This window comes from Anomaloglossus baeobatrachus, chromosome 11 (assembly GCF_048569485.1).
Source record: "Anomaloglossus baeobatrachus isolate aAnoBae1 chromosome 11, aAnoBae1.hap1, whole genome shotgun sequence".
In the NCBI taxonomy this organism is placed as follows: Eukaryota; Metazoa; Chordata; class Amphibia; order Anura; family Aromobatidae; genus Anomaloglossus; species Anomaloglossus baeobatrachus.
This window is the reverse complement of record NC_134363.1, coordinates 107,113,033-107,134,306: the sequence shown is the minus strand read 5'-3', so window position 1 is coordinate 107,134,306 and position 21,274 is coordinate 107,113,033. Positions and strand designations below refer to the sequence as shown.

Here is a 21,274-nt window from a genome sequence, read left to right as displayed (position 1 = left end):
CGTGGGTGGTGCTCTTCTACCTCGCACGGGCTGCAGTGCGTGCTTTTGATGATGGCAATATGGCGGCGGTTCAATTTTTGCGGTCGGACCTCTGAGGCACACGGTCACCTGTCTGAACAGGTCTAGTGATTATCCTGTTCGTGACGCCAGAAAGATGTGGAGCCAGGGCTGCTGCAGTGGTCTGGTGCGTTACCTTCAGGGACTCCACGGGACGGTCTGGTCACAGGTAGGGAAACTTCTCTTTTGATTTTCGTGACACCACTTTCGGTATTGCGGTCAGGGTGACCGCCACTGCAGATTAAAGGGAGCCTGGGGCTGATGGTGGGTGCAGTCAGTTGTAGTAGCCTCCCGAGAGTGAGGCAAGCCCCAGGGCCCTGTGTAAGTGTGTGGAACCACAAGTCGCAGAATGACTCAAATACAGTTCAAGAAGTCTTTTAACGTGTTTACTCTCTGTTTGGTGGTCACTGTGAGATGCCCGGGCGACACTGCGATAACCAGGTGGAACCAGGAATTCCAGAAGGCCGTTCTGGGTGTAGCTGTCCACTCGCCCTCCTTGCACTCCTTTTGTTTGGGAGGATGCCTTACTTGAAGTATGGTAGGATTCCTCCAGGGAAGCTGTTTCCAACCCCGCTCCCCTCTCTGGCCCGTCTGCCGGCAGTGTGACCTTGGTGGGATGGCTTCTGGCCCTGTCCCCTTATATGCCTACTGATTTCTGCTTGGCTCGGACTCTGTGCTGTGGTGGTGAGGGCCTGAAGTACCCCCATCTGAAGGTTGAGCAGCTCTGGATGATTAGCTGTCTGCTCTGGGGATCTGTCTCCCCTTGCGTGCTGGAATACCAGGGATCCCCTTACTCAGCCACCTCTCTCTCTTCTCTAGGTGTCTTTCAGGTATCCTTTCTCCCCCCGTTTTCAGCTACTGCACTCCGCAGGGCCTGGCTAGCATGAGAGCCCCTCTGCTCCCTTCCAAACTCCTGAACACTCTGCTCCAGACTCTTGCTCCTCCTTTTCTTCCTGTCTGGCCTGCTTCCTAGCAACCAGCCTCTGACACACCCCTTGCTGGGAATTGAAAGTTAACCCCTTCTGGCTACCCGAGGGTCCATTCTAATGGTGTGGGAGACCTGGTCACTATGTGTGTGTGTGTGCACCTCATCCTTGACTTGGAGATTACCTGGAAGCACTGCCCCAGCATGGGTGCAATACTCTGGGGTGCCTGACCAGATCAGGGGTGCCACACATCAGCAGCAGCGAGGGGGCCCATAAGGAGGATCGAACCTGGAGCCATCTTTTCCTTGGTCCACGCTGCCAGCAAACAGGTCAGAAAGGGGAGAAAAGGCAGCTGCGACTTCCCTGGATGAATCCCACGGTACTTTAAGTAAGGGGTTGTCCGAAACAAGAAGTGCTAGGAAGGCGAGTCAGCAGTCACCCCTATACCAGTCTGAAGGATACCTGGTTCTCTCTGGTTCATCACAGTATCGCCTCACTCTACCATCAGAAAGGGATTAAACAGTTGAAAGACATTTCTGGACTGAGACTGAGTTGTTCGGCGACCTGTTGTTCCACACACATACACCTAAGCCCCTGGCGCGGCCTCACTCTCAGGAGGCCATACCACCTAACTGCAACTACCATCAACCCCAGATGCTCGTTGAACTGCAGTGGCGGTCACCCATCACCCTGACTGCAAAACCAAGAGTGGCGTTACGACTCCTATGAAAGTGAACATGACATACCTGTTGCCAGAAGGGTCCCTTCAGAGAAGTCCCTGCAGTGTCCCGGAGGTGACCGCTGCAGCACTGTGGTGGGCGACTCATCTGGCGTCACGAACAGGATAAGGACTAGACCTGTTAAGACAGGTGACCGTGCACCTTTGGAGGTCTGACTGAAAAGTTTGAAATGCCACCATATTGCCACCGCAGAAAGCGCGCCAAAGAAATAACAGCAGCCCGCGCAAAAAGAAGTAACCGCCCACGAAGAGGTGTGGCTGACCCTGAACTTCTGGAGCGCTCTGGCCCCGCGAGAACAGCAAGATGAGGGCGGATCTTCCCCTGAACACCAGGAATGTTCGAGTCTGGTGCAGGAAGCGAAGCCGAGCGGAGTGTGTGAGGAGAACCTGGTGAACGGCGAGCAAAGCAAGATGGCGTCTGCAAGCGGTGACCAGGAAGAGCTGGGATGGACCAGGCCGATGATCGCCACTGAGCTGGAGGCTGAAGTCGAGAGGATGGTCGACAGGATGAAGGAGCAGAGCAGGCGGGAGAGAGAGGTTTGGAGGAAGGAGATGGTGCTGGCCATAAGGAATCTTCAGATGCCGGGGCAGCGAGGCCCACGTGGAGGTGCCGCCCATGCCAATCCGGAGTCCACACCGGCGATAGCGACACTGCTGCAGGGCATCTCCGGCCTGGCCCTGGGTGAGTCCCACACTGCCCCTGCCTGATCGGGTGTGCTGACCCCGCCAGTGTTGTCACCGGAGGCTGCCGCGATGCCCGCTGCAATGCTCGCTGTGATGTAGGACGACGCGATCTCTGCTGCAATCCCTGCTGCGATTCCTGATGTGGTCCCTGCTGCGACGCTCAGAGCGGTGCTCACGGCCAGACCAGACCAGGCCGCAACACCTTCTACCACGGCCAGACCAGACCAGTCCACAACGCCTTCTACCTCGGCCCGACCAGACCAGGCCGCAACGCCTCCTGTCTCAGCCAGACGAGACCAGGCCGCAATGCTGTCTACCCTGGTTACCCAACCAGAAGTGGTCACAGTGCTCCAGTCGCTGACTGGGGATACAGCCCCTGCCTGCAGACCAGAAGCGGTCACAGCGCCCCAGTCGCTGACTGGGGATGCCGCCCCTATGTTCCTGCCAGAAGCAGCCGAAGAAGCGGCTCGACTAAAAAGGGACTTAAAAACTCAGTTCCCGGCGCACCTGGTGGACAAGTACCTGGTCCCCAGGCTGCCATCCAGACCTGAAGTGGTCCCAGCCCCCTTCATGTCAGAGAGGGGTCCACCACCCTGGTCAGCTAATGAAAGCTCATCCCCGTAGCCGGAGGAGGATGCAACACCCTTTGCACGTAAGGGAGGCCCTGATGTCGCGCTGTTGTCCCCCCAACGCTGGGAGGAGGTTACAATACCCCCTGCCGAGGAACAGTTAACTGCCTTTATGCCCGGCATGTATGTGACCTGGGAACCGGCTGAAGACCAAGTAATAGTGATGAGGAGGCCAACCCGCAGAGGACAGCGACGTGTGAGGGCAAGACACCCCCTTATGCAGCCTACCCCTGAGAAAGAGCGAGTGGAGGCCAGGGATTTGCAAGAGAAGAAGTCCCTGTGGCAGACCGGGTTCCAGGCCAGAGGTCCCCTCCTTCGTGGGGTAGTGGAGGAATTTAATCTGCGCACAGGCTACGGCTTTATTGTAGAGGCCGGAGTTAAAGAAGGCATCTTTGTCTCCAGGAGAGATGTGCAGTCGCACCTGCCAAGAGGACACCCAGATCGAGACCTCTATATGGGAGACGTTGTCAAATTCACCAGGAACAAGGTTGAAAGGGGTTGTTTTGCCCTAGATGTGGTGCCCCGCCAAAAGAGCCCAAGCTACATCCCTACAGCTTCCATCAGGTCCCCAAAGTCACCGCCACTAGGGGATGCTAAAAATGTAAAAGTGGATACTGAAGATGCTGAAAATGTTGGTGATGAAGTAAATGCTGAAAATCCTAAAGATGCACAGAATACAGAAATACGTGATGAAGATGTAAAAACCTCCAGGTATCAGAGCCCTAAAAGCAAGAGCCTGGTCTTAGGAGAAAGTCAGTGTAAGCAGAATGTTTTGGACAGTGTTGGTTATCAGTTGAAGCAATGTTTACCTGTTTAAGAATGCACCCACAAGAACTTTTGTGAGAATTTTGCTGCTAAGATGTGTTGCACCTTGTTTTTGTGCACTTTAAAATATGGACCAAAGGTTATGAACTGGCTATAACCACAAACTCTTGCAGTGTAAAAAGTTACCACATGCGTACCAACCTCAGAGCACGCCTGGTTATGGGGCCTGGCTCTGCAGCACCAGGAAGCACGCCTGTTGATGGGGCCTGCTGTCCAAAAGCCTAGAGCACGTCTGTTTATGGGGCCTGGCTCTCCAACCACAAAGACACTGGTACGCCTGTTTATGGGGCCTACCTTAACCACCATCCCTAAGAGAGGAAGATTGGAGGAAAGGCTGGGATAGAGCTGGCCCAGACCTGGTCACCAAATGGACCGGTGACTTGCCTCCTGAGCGGTTTTTGGGTGGGTTATGGACTTGTGGGTGGTGGGTGGTGAAGAATGGTACCTGGTATGTTTTAAATGTTTTAAATATTTTTATGTGAATGCCTTCCCTGTGTGGGAACTGTTGTATTAAAGTTTTTATTGTTTTGCAGCCCGAGGACGTGCTGTTGATAACTAAGTAGGAATGTGGCGCCCCTGACCTGGTCAGGCACCACTGAGTTCTGCACCCATGCTGGGTGAGTACAAACAGGTAATCCCAAAGGCTGAGTAGGGTGTGTATGCACAGACACATAGTAACCAGGTCACACACACACCGTAGAGGGGACCCCTAGGCAGACCCAGGAGGGGCGTGGCCTCCACATCTCAGCTAGTGGTGTGGTAGTGGGGCTGGAAGCTAGAGTGTGCAGTGGCAGTCAAAGGAAAAGGAGTGGAGCAGCCGAGTCTGAAGTGCGGACGCCGGAGAGCGGCACACTAGTCAGACCCTGCACGTGTAGTGGCTGCTGGCGGGGGAGTACATTACCACCCAGTCAGTCTGAAAGACACCCGAAGAGAGAGAGCAGTAAGTATTTGAGTACGAGGACTCCTGGTAATGATCCACGCACGGGGAACAGGTCCCTAGAGCCTCTAGTCCCTAGAGCCTCTAGGTCCCTAGAGCCAGACATCCATTTAGTGGTCTGCTAAATCCTGCAGGTGGGGGAACTAGAGGTTCCACACCAAGCAACACAGAGCCCAAACATCTGCAGCAATGAGGGGGCCCATAAGGAGGATCGAGCATGGAGCCATCTTTTAATTGGTCCACACTGCCAGCAAAACGGGTCAGAAAGGGGAGAAAAGGCAGCTGCGACTTCCCTGGATGAATCCCACGGTACTTTAAGTCAGAGGTTGTCTGAAACAAGAAGTGCTAGGAAGGCGAGTCAGCAGTCACCCCTATACCAGCCTGAAGGATACCTGGTTCTCTCTGGTTCATCACAGTATTGCCCGGGTTTCCTCACTCTACCATCAGAAAGTGAGTAAACAGTTGAAAGACATTTCTGGATGGAGACTGAGTTCTTCTGCGACGTGTTGTTCAAAACACATACACGCGAGCCCCTGGGGCCGGCCTCACTCTTGGGAGGCCATACTACCTAACTGCAACTACCATCAACCCCAGACACTCGTTAAACTGCAGTGGCGGTCACCTATCACCCTGACCGCAAAACCGAGAGTGGCGTCATGACTCCTGTGAAAGTGAACCTGACATACCTGTTGCCAGAAGGGTCCCTTCAGAGAAGTCCCAGCAGTGTCCCGGAGGTGACCGCTGCAGCACTGTGGTGGGCGACTGAAGTCCACCATACACAAAGCAAGTGCAGAGGAAAGGACAACGACCACCAGCCTGGTTGGGGGACCTGAATGTAATCGGCCACGGCGGCCGGCCACTAGCCCTTTGGTTTACTAAAAGACTCGTGTGGTTCATTTACTGTGAGTAACCATAATCCCACCTGCACGTCCGGGTGCGCCGGCCCTTGCCATCGCTATACCCTGCACAATGACACTGGGTCCCGGGGCGACCATCCCTATCCACGGAGGGGTTAACATCCAGCTGCCACTACATCTCCCCCGGGTGCCCCATAACAGCAGCGGTGGTGTCCCACCTCACCACACACCATGGGTGGCGTCACAAACTTAATACGGCCTAGCCCGTACATCTATGTCTCCCCTTTTATTCGGCGTGCCCGCCAGTACCGACACAGAGAACTGACCCGGAAACCGTAGCACAGAGGGGGTACTCAGACCCTGAAGCCAGGACCGAAACCAGCGGCCTAGCTAATTAACCAATTGAGGGCAAGATTATAAGTCTTGTCCCACCTAAAGTCCCTCAAAGAAGACAACAGCCCACCGATAGGGATAAGGCCACCGCCAGGGCCCATAGATCCCACGGACTAGCGTCTTAGGCCACATCCAGCCAGGAGCAGACTCCTAAGTTCCAGACCAGGCAGTCCACCATACACAAAAGCAAGTGCAGAGGAGCGACAGCAACCACCAGCCTGGGTGGGGGACCTGAATGCAACCGGCCGAAGCGGCCGGCCACCAGCACTTTGGTTTACTAAAAGACTCGTGTGGTTTATTTACTGTGAGTAACCAAACATCCCCCTGCACGTCCGGGCGCGCCGGCCCTTGCCATCCCTATACCCTGCACAAAGACACTGGACCCCGGGGCGACCATCCCTACTCACAGAGGGGTTAACATCCAGCTGCCACTACATCTTCCCTGGGTGCCCCATAACAGCAGCGGTGGTGTCCCACCTCACCACACACCATGGGTGGCATCACAAACTTAATACGGCCTAGCCCGTACATCTACGTCCCCTCTTTTATTCGGCATGTCCGCGAGACCCCCGGGTCCGGAGACCCTCGAGCCACCCACAGAAGGCCCGGATCCGAGCAGCGGCAGCTGCTGGCACGGGGGCGGCACACCAGGAACAGACAGATTGAAGATCCATCCCTTAGGAAACTTGCAACCTGGCACAAGTCAGTGGCACAATCACACTCCCTGTGGGGGGGCAAAGAATCAGAACCAGTCTCATTAAACACGTCAAGAAAATCTGACAAATATTCAGGGACATCATGTGGCAGAGGGGAAATAGACCACACAGAAAGGTCATTATGCACACATTGACAACCCCAACTAACCACAGACAAGAATCTCCAATCAAGAACTGGATTATGGGTTTGCAACCAAGTGAATCCCAGTGCCAAAACATCGTGCAAGTTATGTAATACTACGAATTTACAATCCTCCTGATGAGCTGGCGCAACCTTCATAGTCACCTGAGTCCAAAACGGGTTTATTTTCAGCTAAGGGAGTAGCATCAGTGCCCCTTAAAGGAATAGGAGTTTGTAAAGGTACCATAGGAAAACCACAAGTCTTAGCAAAACCAAAATCCATCAAATTCAGTGTAGCTCCTGAATCAAGAAAGAACCTTAGCCAAAAATGAGGATACTCAGCAAATCAGAGAAACAGAAAAAAGGAATTTAGGTTGCACAGTACCCACAGTAAATGAACGAGCAAATCTCTTGGCCCGTTTTGGGAATACAGAAATAGTGTGAGACGCGTCATTACAAAAAAACACAACTTATTTCTCTGTCTAAAACCCTGCCGCTCAGCATTAGAGAGGACCCTATCATACTGCATAGGCTGTGTAAACCTATTCACAAGCAATACTTCAGCACGCGTCATTTTACGCTTGCGTAAACGCCTATCAATCTGAATGGCTAAAGTCATAGAGGCATCGAGACCAGAAGGAATAGGAAATCCCACCATAACTTCCTTCATTGCATACGCGAGACCCTTATGAAAAAGTGCCACAAGGGCATCATCATTCCACATGGTAAGGATCGCCCACTTTCTGAATTTCTGACAAAAAACGTCAGCGGGATCCTGACCCTGGATCAAAGCCAGTAAGGCTTTATCTCCTTGATCAATAACCTTGGGTTCATCATACAATAATCCCAGGGCCTGAAAAAAAGAATCCACTGTAGCAAGAATCAGATCATCAGGAGCCAATGAAAAAGCCCAGTCCTGAGGGTCAACGCGCAATAAAGAGATGACAATCCTAACCTGCTGCACGGGACTCCCAGAGGACTTAGGCTTTAAGGCAAAAATACAATTTACAATTATTTTTAAAGTTCAAAAATTTAGATCTATCCCCCAAGAAAAATTCAGGAACGGGAATTTTAAGTTCTGAAACAGGATCCTGTCTAAGATAAGCTGAAATTGCTTGGACTTCAGAGGAGAGATGCTCAACACGCTCAGCCAGCTGTTTAGTAATCATGTTAGTATAAAAGCTTCCACGGTAGCCAAAGAAAAAGAGGAAAAATATATGGAGATAAAAAGAATATTTTCCATTCTTTTGAGTACCTTTTTTCTTTATTAAGCCGGTTATACTGTTATGATCTGGTAACCGTGGAAGATTACAAAAAACTCTCATTGGTGAAAAAACACCAAGAAAGGGGAGTAGTTGGAACCTGGGCTGACCGCAATCCCCTAACTATCAGACCACACTAAACTAGCTACGCCTCACAGAATGAAATGAGGAAATCTACCTTGCCTCAGAGTAGTCCCCAAAGAAGTAGATAGCCCACAACATATAAAGATTACGGTGATATAAAAAAAACAATACTCTGATAGGAAAAATAGATTTAGCAAAAGTGAGGACCAACTAACGTGATACAAAGAAAAGGAAAGGAACTGATTGTGGTCAGTGCAAAATTCCTAAAGAAAAATTCCAAACTCCTGATAGTAAAAATGGCCCTGGAGGTCATACGACCTCACCCCCAGTATATCAGGTATTCCTGTAAATAAAGGGAGAAGAAAATACAAAAAAGAGCACAAAAATACAGAACAGCAAATAATCAAATCAGACAGGGATAAAATCCCTTTTCCTGTAGGAGAGCTAGCACAGGGGGAACCCCCATGTTCACAACACAAGAGAAACCAAACTTCAACTGCAAGAAAACAGATACACAGCAAACAAGGAAAAACAACCACCCTAAGGTCTAAACCAAGAAGCAAAGAAAAAACTGAAAACTTATCTGCATAAGTCTTGCCCAGGGAAACAGGGAAGGACAAAACTCCAAGCCAGGAACAGAGGCTGAGGAAAATACAATCATAACCGGCGCCCGCAGGGCAGAAAATGCTCTCCTATATAGACCAGACTTGTCTGCAATAGGACTTCCCCAATTCCCAATTAACGTCGACACCTGCCTGAGTCACAGGCTCAGTTTCAACTCCACTACCATTCCTGGCCACCAGAGGGAGCTCCGGAACTGCACCCACACAGACGACATTCACAACACATTTCACAACTTTTTCAACCCTTAATGTCTGCCAGAATCTCAACAATTCCATTAAGAAACAAGCTGAAATAATTTTAAGGGAAAAATAAAAATAACAAAAATCTAAAATACATTAGTTTCATAATTGTGAACACTCTCTTCTAATTGGATATGTGGTTGTGTTCAGTGTTGAACTTCAAGCCTGCAGTGGCATTATGGCAGGATTAACACAGATTGCCAATTCTAGATGTGCCATATTAATAGACTCCTACAAAAAAAGACTGAATATTGAGATAAATTCAAAGAGTACTTTAACAAAGTATTAATTTAAGGGTGTGCATAGTTGTACAACCATGTTAGCGAAGTTATTTTTAGTTATTTAGTTTCCTTTTTGCACCCAAAAAGATTTCAGTTAATTTTTCAACTGAATTCTAAAATTTATGGTTAACAACAATAAAGGTGAATGAAGTTCTGAGATTATTGGTTTTGGTCTAATTTTTTTTTACAACACAAAAACTTGGCATTTTAAAAGGGGTGTTTATATCCAAAGGACATGCTTCCTTCTCCACTTATGACGAGCTACTTTATCTCTTACATCTGACTTTTAAAGTATGAGAAAAATGGTACACAAAATCAGAAAAACTACAAAATCAACCTTGCTCAAATAAAATGGATTGTAAGCTTACTGTGTTGTCAAATATAGCTGCCCTTTGAGTTCTATTAAGAGTTGGGGGAGGCAGAAGGTGAGAAAACGAGAGGCGGAGAGATACATAGAAGGTGTTGCTGGTTTTCATACAAGTTTCTCTCACTTCAGTGCTGAATACACATCTATACTACTCTGTAATGATCGGTTGCGTCCCCCTTTCGGTTTCTGCTGCATCTGAACGCTTGTAACAAAGTAATACTAGAGCGGGAATCTCTTGTATCTCTGTGTGTAGCATTGGAGAGACATAATTAGAGTTGAGCGCGGTTCGCGGTTCGAGGTTCTCCAGTTCGCGGCTCGAGTGATTTTGGGGGCTGTTCTGGATCAAACTAGAACTCGAGGTTTTTGCTAAAGCTCGATAGTTCTAGATACGTTCGAGAACGGTTCTAGCAGCAAAAAGACAAGCTAATTACTAGCTGGCTTTCCGCTGTAATAGTGTAAGTCACTCTGTGACTCACACTATTATGAAATTTCAGTGTATAGTGTGCGGGAACAGCGCATTCAGATCACTGCTGTTTGGATAATGGCGATCGCCATTTTTTTTTTTTTTTCCTTGTCTTCCTTCCCTAAGCGCGCGCATGTAGTGGGGCGGGTCAGCATGTCAGCCAATCCCAGACACACACACAGCTAAGTGGACTTTTAGCCAGAGAAGAAACGGCATGTGTGATAGGATGTCCATGTCACATGTCCCTGCATTATAAAACCGGACATTTTCCTCCAGCACGCCATTATCTGCCTTCTCCGTCTTGGTGTCAGTCACCGCTGGCGTAGCTCCTGTCTCCGATACTGCTATGTACGCTCTATACAAAGCGCTATACAGAATAGGGATAGAAGTTTCTTTCAGCCCTTGTAAGGGTAATACCGGCAGGGTCAGAGCCATAGGTGACAGTCAGGGCCGTGAAAACAGATTTTAACAGCTACACAAGATGACAGCGTCTGTGCAGCTAAGGTCAGGGATTTCCTCGCTGCATTTTCCCATTAGGAGGGATAGAAAGGGAGGCTTCCTTTCCTCTACCCAGACCCATAACCCTGCCACTGTACCCTCCTGCCCTTTGCACACTCAAACTCATTGTTACTAAGCCATTATACTAGCAAACACTGAGGAAACTTAGTGGCATCCTAAAAGTGGCTGTTGGACTTCTGTATTGTCTCACTAGTGCAAAGATATTTGCAGCACGTCTGCCTGCATTGCACACTCAAACTCATTTGTTACTAAGCCATTATACTATTATATACCAATACAATTTGCGTAAAGTAGATATTTAGCCAAAACCAGAGTCTAACTACTTTAAAAAAATTATATAGAATTTTATTAATCAAAATCACGTACAAACACGTATTAAAATTGGAGGTTTGAGAAAAGGAGGAAGAAAGAACTTCCCTGACCTAGCCCTTCCTCAACGACGGGGTCGGCGTCCTAATGTGAAGACGCCCCCGTTCCACGACGGCTAACCCTGAGTAAGGCCCTCCCTACCGGGTAAGATGTAACCCCTATTAGATAGAATCAACCCCTAAAGTAGTAACACCACAGTGAGGAAGAGGTGCTCAGTCCACAGTGGCTAATTTGTCTGTATCACCACTTGGGTGAGTGAGGGTATGGGGCCTAGGGAAGTCGTCATATATTTATGAGTCCATGTGCTCAGTATAAATGTTAGAGGTAAGAGACACATTAATTATAACCACAATACAATTTGTCAAATAGAGACATAGTTCATATTCCATATATAAACTAGTTCAAGAAATGCCCGACGCGTTTCGCCCTTGTCAATATTCAGGGGCTCATCAGGGGCTTTTCAACATGTTCTTGAAAGAAGTATCCAATTTTGAACAAATCTGTGACAAACATAACAAATTAAACCTATATTAGTGACAACGTCCAATGATCCATTGAAATAGCACATGTAGGTACTGAAAATGAACACCAATACTAACCAGCAGTGGTAGATATTGTTCACTTCAGAGGGGTATAGGATGATAATAAGCTGCCTACTCAGCTGGTCTATCATGGGGCTTGTCAGGATGACTTTTTCACCTATACAGGTAAACACATTATCAGCCGAAGCAAGGCCAGTTTTTTATATATGATAAGAACCATGCATGCTACAGACAGTACCTTTCTGAGTAGAGGTTCCTGTCTTACTCACGGATTAATAATATGCACAATCAGAACTGGACCCTGATAAAAAAATTAAACACAAGTTTATGTACTGTTTTAAGCATTTCAGAACTCATACCCTAGTGGGTACTTTATGTTCAAACACCAGTATTAAAATACCTGGGATATTTGTGCCTAATCCACCCTGGGATATACGTTACGTCGCTCAGAATAAGGACTGTGGGGTGTGGCTAAATACATCTAGCCCATAGTAGGAACAATTGCACTGTAAAAACACACAGTAATACAGATGACTTCAATTAGCACCAGGAAGAGAAACAACCTGCTGGATATATCGTGGCACATAGAACAGTACAGCGATACCTTATATACATCAGCCAAAGTGAATATCTTCGACTGGTAACCTATTTACCAACGGCCATGAAATGCTTATGCAGCCACCAATGTCAGAGGAGAAGTACAAGTGCCCAAAATAAATCCTGTGTGGACAGAGGGATACATTTAGAAATACATATATAAACACATCCTTCCTCTCTCCCCATGAATAAAGGACCACATACCTAGTCGCTGTCCCACAGTGGGGCAAGGAATAACCATAGGGAACCACAGCAACCAGTATCTACAATACAATTATATGTACATCAGCCTCCATTCAGCACATGTTACTTCAATTGTCAAAGAGGATTGTGGAGATCCTACCTTAAACAGGTCCGTGTGGGAGAAACCAGGTGTGGCGTCCAGTGATCGCTGACCCAGTGGGGCAAGGTGGGCAATTTAAAGCAAGTTTTGACGCCACCATGAAAGGAAACCGGAAGTGACGTAGCGCCACTTGTCTCATCATCCCAGAATGTGGGAAGCCGCTCGCATCACATCCGGTCATGTGATCGAGTGATGTGCATCCATTATTCACGTCCCCAGAGCCGGCAAACATCAGTTCCCGGTTGCTGGGATTAACACAAAGTGTCCGCGCATGCGCAGTGCAATGTTGACAGCTATAATATCAACGACTGCTGGCGCTTACATGGCCATACGATATGATGGGGCTATATCAGCCACACTAATTGGACACCTTATAATAAGCAACAACAAGTACTTCAGGATGATATAGGGATGTATTGTGACATTAGTATTGCCAACCGGATCCATCAAAGGGTAGATGCCTATACCTGAGTAGCTTAAGGGGGATTCAGACATCCCCTCACTGACCTAAGTTGGAACCGTACCTAATATGATCATTAGTAATACCATGTTAGTAAGTGGTTATAGGGTCATTGAACGCAGTTATTACCACCCAATTAAGGGGGGGGGGTGTATAGGAGATTTGATATTAATTTGTTATTGCTCAAAAGGAGGGCACACAGATAACTTATGTATGCAATTATATGATATGATATAAAAGTTACCAGTAAATTCGTTACTGCAACTAAGGGCCCCTCTTCAATTTTGTGGGTCTGATTGTATAACTGGAAGGTCTACTACAGACACAGTATTCCTGAATGTGATGGCTAAGTATCAGTTTGTTACTGGATAAAGGGCGTAAAGCTTATTGTTTCATTCAGGCCATCAGGATGTACAGAGTCCATCCAAAAGATCCATCTCGCCTCTCTTTGCAACAGAAGGACATCCCAATCCCCTTTCCTCTCAGGTTCCGGTACTGTTTCTATGGATTTAAACAGGGCACCCTCCATTTTGCCTGCATGATGAAGATTCATATGCCGTGCTATTGGTGTGTCGCGTTGGTTGCGGACATCACCAAGGTGTTCGCCAATGCGTACTCGAAATTGTCTCTTAGTTTTGCCGATATCATTTTCTGGACAGCCACAACTAAAGAGATAGATGACACCTTGGGTCCGACAATTGGCAAAGTTTCTGTTTGAATATGTTCTTCCTGTTTTAGCACTTTGAAATGTGTTAGATGGAGAGATAAATTTGCAAAACTTGCAAGCCCCACATCGGAAGGTGCCATTATCACGTAACCTGAGCCATGCACTTCCGAGCATCTCGGGGGCCACATAGTGGCTTTTGACCACATAATCCCTCAGGTTGCGGCCTTTATGGAATGTCACTGATGGGTAGGGGAGAATGTTATCCTTCAGGTCTGGGTCTTGTTTTAAAATACCCCAGTATTTTCTGAGGATTTTCATTACCTGTTTGTTTTGATCGTCAAAAGTACCCACTAATCTAGTCATCCCTTTTGTTTCCTTAATCGTCTTACTATTTAGTAATTCGTGTCTATCCCTAGCTACTGCAAAATTAAAGGCCTTGTGGACGACATTCTTGGGATATCCCCTATCGAGGAACCTTTTAGTCAATTGTCCAGCCTGTCTCCTGAACTCCTGGTTATCCGAACAGTTCCTGCGAATACGTAGAAATTGGCCCTTAGGTATACCTCTTTTTAAACTGTCTGGATGATGACTATCCCAATGGAGAAAGCTGTTGGTGGCACTAGGTTTTCTGTACAAAGTTGTCTGCAAAGTTCCATCCGGATTCTTTTTGATAAAAATATCCAAGAACGCAAGTCTGTCGCCCCCTATTTCAAAAGTGAATTTGAGTCCTATTTGGTTCATGTTTAGTTCTTCCACAAATTCTTTAAATAACAGAAGACAATAGAAGTTGGTGTTTGATGCCGCGCCAAAGGATCACTAGTTCAGATAGTCAGACCAATGTCACTTTATTTTCATCCAGGTCTTTGACCTGGATGAAAATAAAGTGACATTGGTCTGACTATCTGAACTAGTGATCCTTTGGCGCGGCATCAAACACCAACTTCTATTGTCTTCTGTTATCTGCCACTGGGTGGCTGCAGCCGTGGATCGATTATTCATGCTGATATAGTGGTTGTGACTTTCACAACCACATCTGGTGAGTAGCATTACTCCCCCCTCCCCTCCCTACATTTTGTTGGGTAAGACCCTATTGGCGCTTGTTTATCCACAGCTTTTTTAAACAAATTCTTTAAAGGATTGAATACTACCGTCCCAGATAACCAGTATATCGTCTATATACCTGCCCCAGAAAAAAATCCGGGAGCAGTGGTTATCCCCATCGTCTTTGAATACGACGGTATTCTCCCACCAGCCCAGGAGCAAGTTAGCGTACGTAGGGGCACACGGGCTCCCCATTGCTGTGCCCCTGAGCTGGTGGTAGAATCTAGAGTTAAACATAAATGCGTTCTTGGTAAGGATGAAATACAGAAGTTCTCCAATAAACTTGTTGTGTGCCCCCATTTGGTTCCCACGCATACTGAGGATGTAGTTCACGGCTTCCATCCCCTTATCATGAGGAATACTCGTGTAAAGGGACTCAACATCAATTGAGGTGAGTATCATGTTCTCTTCAAGGGTAATGTCCTCTATTTTTGCCAGTAAATCCAAGGTATCACGTATATATGACGGCAGGCTGGTGACAAAAGATCTTAATATCTGGTCTACGTATGTACTGCTGTTCTGAGTTAAGGAATCGATTCCGGATACTATTGGCCTCCCCTTAATGGGGTTGGTTCCTTTGTGTATTTTGGGGATGGCATAGAAAGTGGCTAGTTTAGGGTGGCGAGGTAACAAGAAGTCATACTCATTGGACGAGATGAGTTTCTGTTGCTTTGCCATGTCTAGTATTTGTTTAAGTTGCAAATAGTATTGAGGAGTAGGGTCTCCTGTGAGTCGTTCGTATGATTTGTGGTCCCTTAGTAGTTGGGTGCACATACATACATATGTCTCTCGGTCAAAGATCACTATATTTCCCCCTTTGTCTGAGGGTTTGATTACTATATTAGTGTTACATTCCAAACCTCGCATGGCTTCCCTCTCATCTACAGTGACGTTAGATATTGTTGCATGCTTTTTAGGGTGAATCATTTTTATCTCATCTGTAATGATATTACAAAACAGATCGAGATTAGCATAGTCACCCAAAGGAGGTGCCTTTTTACTTTTCTTTTTCAAGGTGGAGAAGGGACCCTCTCCCACATTATATGTGCCTTCATTTTCAAGTTCGATAAGAATATCAATGTCTGCCAGCATATCCAAAGGTACCCCCAGTTGCTGGCTCCTCTTCTTATTCTCCACCGCAAAATGTTTTCTCCATTTCAGCTTTCTTATAAACAGATGAACGTCTTTTACCCAGCTAAAGGAGTCAAAACGTGTGGTAGGTATAAAGGATAACCCTGCTCTGAGTACTTTTTCTTCGTTAGCTGACAATGTATATTTGGATAGATTTACTATTTGCAACTCAAATTCTCTGTTCATGGCAAGAGTGTTTAATTGGGTCTCATATCCACCCCACTTTGGAGATTGTAATGGTTGGTTCTGCCCTGTTCTAAAAAAGAAGAGGAAGGTAGGGTTCCAGAGGAAAAGGGTGAAGATGCTGATGGTGCATAAGGTCTTACTGCGTTCCCATCGTTCTGATATCTTGTATTCTGGTACCCCTGGCCTCTTCCTCGTCTCCAATTTCCTTGACCTCTCCATCGTCTCCTCTGTTGGTATCTATAATCCCCGGAATGGTATGACCTTGAATCGGTATCGGATGTTTCACCGTCAGTTGACGATATTTCCACTGTAGAGGTTGTTTTATTCAGAAAGCTATATGCCTGTCTGTCTCTGAAATCTGCCAGGTCTCTGGCAAACCTCTTATGCTTTCTGTCTTTTAGTGTGGTACGGTATTTCTCAAGCGAAGTCTTCAATGATAGCATAACTATTATTGAAGACTTCGGTTGAGAAATACCGTACCGCACCATCAGCATCTTCACCCTCTTCCTCTGGATCCCTACCTTCCTCTTCTTTTTTAGAACAGGGCAGAACCAACCATTACAATCTCCGAAGTGGGGTGGATATGAGACCCAAATAAACACTCTTGCCATGAACAGAGAATTTGAGTTGCAAATAGTAAATCTATCCAAATATACCTTGTCAGCCAACGAAGAAAAAGTACTCAGAGCAGGGTTATCCTTTATACCTACCACACGTTTTGACTCCTTTAGCTGGGTAAAAGACGTTCATCTGTTTATAAGAAAACTGAAATGGAGAAAACATTTTGCGGTGGAGAATAAGAAGAGGAGCCAGCAACTGGGGGTACCTTTGGATATGCTGGCAGACATTGATATTCTTATCGAACTTGAAAATGAAGGCACATATAATGTGGGAGAGGGTCCCTTCTCCACCTTGAAAAAGAAAAGTAAAAAGGCACCTCATTTGGGTGACTATGCTAATCTCGTTCTTTTTAGTAATATCGTTACAGATGATCTAAAAATGATTCACCCTAAAAAGCATGCAACAATATCTAACGTCACTGTAGATGAGAGGGAAGCCATACGAGGTTTGGAATGTAACACTAATATAGTAATCAAACCCTCAGACAAAGGGGGAAATATAGTGATCCTTGACCGAGAGACGCATGTATGTATGTGCACCCAACTACTAAGGGACCACAAATCATACGAACGACTCACAGGAGACCCTACTCCTCAATACTATTTGCAACTTAAACAAATACTAGACATGGCAAAGCAACAGAAACTCATCTCGTCCAATGAGTATGACTTCTTGTTACCTCGCCACCTAAACTAGCCACTTTCTATGCCATCCCCAAAATACACAAAGGAACCAACCCCATTAAGGGGAGGCCAATAGTATCCGGAATCGATTCCTTAACTCAGAACAGCAGTACATACGTAGACCAGATATTAAGATCTTTTGTCACCAGCCTGCCGTCATATATACGTGATACCTTGGATTTACTGGTAAAAATAGAGGACATTACCCTTGAAGAGAACATGATACTCACCTCAATTGATGTTGAGTCCCTTTACACGAGTATTCCTCATGATAAGGGGATGGAAGCCGTGAACTACTTCCTCAGTATGCGTGGGAACCAAATGGGGGCACACAACAAGTTTATTGGAGAACTTCTATATTTCATCCTTACCAAGAACGCATTTATGTTTAACTCTAGATTCTACCACCAGTTCAGGGGCACAGCAATGGGGAGCCCGTGTGCCCCTACGTACGCTAACTTGCTCCTGGGCTGGTGGGAGAATACCGTCGTATTCAAAGACGATGGGGATAACCACTGCTCCCGGATTTTTTTCTGGGGCAGGTATATAGACGATATACTGGTTATCTGGGACGGTAGTATTCAATCCTTTAAAAAATTTGTGGAAGAACTAAACATGAACCAAATAGGACTCAAATTCACTTTTGAAATAGGGGGCGACAGACTTGCGTTCTTGGATATTTTTATCAAAAAGAATCCGGATGGAACTTTGCAGACAACTTTGTACAGAAAACCTAGTGCCACCAACAGCTTTCTCCATTGGGATAGTCATCATCCAGACAGTTTAAAAAGAGGTATACCTAAGGGCCAATTTCTACGTATTCGCAGGAACTGTTCGGATAACCAGGAGTTCAGGAGACAGGCTGGACAATTGACTAAAAGGTTCCTTGATAGGGGATATCGCAAGAATGTCGTCCACAAGGCCTTTAATTTTGCAGTAGCTAGGGATAGACACGAATTACTAAATAGTAAGACGATTAAGGAAACAAAAGGGATGACTAGATTAGTGGGTACTTTTGACGATCAAAACAAACAGGTAATGAAAATCCTCAGAAAATACTGGGGTATTTTAAAACAAGACCCAGACCTGAAGGATAACATTCTCCCCTGCCCATCAGTGATGTTCCGTAAAGGCCGCAACCTGGGGGATTATGTGGTCAAAAGCCACTATGTGGCCCCCGAGATGCTCGGAAGTGCATGGCTCAGGTCACGTGATAATGGCACCTTCCGATGTGGGGCTTGCAAGTTTTGCAAATTTATCTCTCCATCTAACACATTTCAAAGTGCTAAAACAGGAAGAACATATTCAAACAGAAACTTTGCCAATTGTCGGACCCAAGGTGTCATCTATCTCTTTAGTTGTGGCTGTCCAAAAAATTATATCGGCAAAACTAAGAGACAATTTCGAGTACGCATTGGCGAACACCTTGGTGATGTCCGCAACCAACGCGACACACCAATAGCACGGCATATGAATCTTCATCATGCAGGCAAAATGGAGGGTGCCCTGTTTAAATCCATAGAAACAGAACCGGAACCTGAGAGGAAAGGGGATTGGGATGTCCTTCTGTTGCAAAGAGAGGCGAGATGGATCTTTTGGATGGACTCTGTACATCCTGATGGCCTAAATGAAACAATATGCTTTACACCCTTTATCCAGTAACAAACTGATACTTAGCCGTCCCATTCAGGAATACTGTGTCTGTAGTAGACCTTCCAGTTATACAATCAGACCCACAAAATTGAAGAGGGGTCCTTAGTTGCAGTAACGAATTTACTGGTAACTTTTATATCATATCATATGATTGCATACATAAGTTATCTGTGTGCCCTCCTTTTGAGCAATAACAAATTAATATCACATCTCCTATACACCCCCCCCCTTAATTGGGTGGTAATAACTGCGTTCAATGACCCTATAACCATTTACTAACATGGTATTACTAATGATCATATTAGGTACGGTTCCAACTTAGGTCAATGAGGGGATGTCTGAATCCCCCGTAAGCTACTCAGGTATAGGCATCTACCCTTTGATGGATCCGGTTGGCAATACTAATGTCACAATACATCCCTATATCATCCTGAAGTACTTGTTGTTGCTTATTGTAAGGTGTCCAATTAGTGTGGCTGATATAGCCCCATCATATCGTATGGCCATGTAAGCGCCAGCAGTCGTTGATATTATAGCTGTCAACATTGCACTGCGCATGCGCGGATACTTTGTGTTAATCCCAGCAACCGGGAACTGATGTTTGCCGGCTCTGGGGACGTGAATAACGGATGCACATCACTCGATCACATGACCGGATGTGATGCGAGCGGCTTCCCACATTCTGGGATGATGAGACAAGTGGCGCTACGTCACTTCCGGTTTCCTTTCATGGTGGCGCCAAAACTTGCTTTAAATTGCCCACCTTGCCCCACTGGGTCAGCGATCACTGGACGCCACACCTGGTTTCTCCCACACGGACCTGTTTAAGGTAGGATCTCCACAATCCTCTTTGGCAATTGAAGTAACATGTGCTGAATGGAGGCTGATGTACATATAATTGTATTGTAGATACTGGTTGCTGTGGTTCCCTATGGTTATTCCTTGCCCCACTGTGGGACAGCGACTAGGTATGTGGTCCTTTATTCATGGGGAGAGAGGAAGGATGTGTTTATATATGTATTTCTAAATGTATCCCTCTGTCCACACAGGATTTATTTTGGGCACTTGTACTTCTCTTCTGACATTGGTGGCTGCATAAGCATTACATGGCCGTTGGTAAATAGGTTACCAGTCGAAGATATTCACTTTGGCTGATGTATATAAGGTATCGCTGTACTGTTCTATGTGCCACGATATATCCAGCAGGTTGTTTCTCTTCCTGGTGCTAATTGAAGTCATCTGTATTACTGTGTGTTTTTACAGTGCAATTGTTCCTACTATGGGCTAGATGTATTTAGCCACACCCCACAGTCCTTATTCTGAGCGACGTAACGTATATCCCAGGGTGGATTAGGCACAAATATCCCAGGTATTTTAATACTGGTGTTTGAACATAAAGTACCCACTAGGGTATGAGTTCTGAAATGCTTAAAACAGTACATAAACTTGTGTTTAATTTTTTATCAGGGTCCAGTTCTGATTGTGCATATTATTAATCCGTGAGTAAGACAGGAACCTCTACTCAGAAAGGTACTGTCTGTAGCATGCATGGTTCTTATCATATATAAAAAACTGGCCTTGCTTCGGCTGATAATGTGTTTACATGTATAGGTGAAAAAGTCATCCTGACAAGCCCCATGATAGACCAGCTGAGTAGGCAGCTTATTATCATCCTATACCCCTCTGAAGTGAACAATATCTACCACTGCTGGTTAGTATTGGTGTTCATTATCAGTACCTACATGTGCTATTTCAATGGATCATTGGACGTTGTCACTAATATAGGTTTAATTTGTTATGTTTGTCACAGATTTGTTCAAAATTGGATACTTCTTTCAAGAACATGTTGAAAAGCCCCTGATGAGCCCCTGAATATTGACAAGGGTGAAACGCGTCGGGCATTTCTTGAGCTAGTTTATATATGGAATATGAAGTATGTCTCTATTTGACAAATTGTATTGTGGTTATAATTATTGTGACTCTTACCTCTAACATTTATACTGAGCACATGGACTCATAAATATATGACGACTTCCCTAGGCCCCATACCCTCACTCACCCAAGTGGTGATACAGACAAATTAGCCACTGTGGACTGAGCACCTCTTCCTCACTGTGGTGTTACTACTTTAGGGGTTGATTCTATCTAATAGGGGTTACATCTTACCCGGTAGGGAGGGCCTTACTCAGGGTTAGCCG

At 46.2% G+C, this 21,274-nt stretch overlaps 1 protein-coding gene across 2 annotated transcripts in view; it reads left to right on the top strand.

Moving 5' to 3' along the window:
* Positions 1 to 21,274, top strand: part of LOC142256081 (NXPE family member 1-like) — a 533,261-nt gene that overhangs the window by 307,814 nt on the left and 204,173 nt on the right. Inside the window, exon 1 of one of the 2 annotated variants that reach the window (XM_075327594.1) lies at positions 4,395 to 4,477. The exons of the other annotated variant lie outside the window; for it this stretch is intronic. Coding sequence (XP_075183709.1) covers positions 4,471 to 4,477 — 7 coding nt within the window. The 5' untranslated portion in view covers positions 4,395 to 4,470. Of the gene's footprint in view, positions 1 to 4,394; positions 4,478 to 21,274 lie in introns of those variants that run through there. 2 annotated transcript variants of the gene reach the window in all.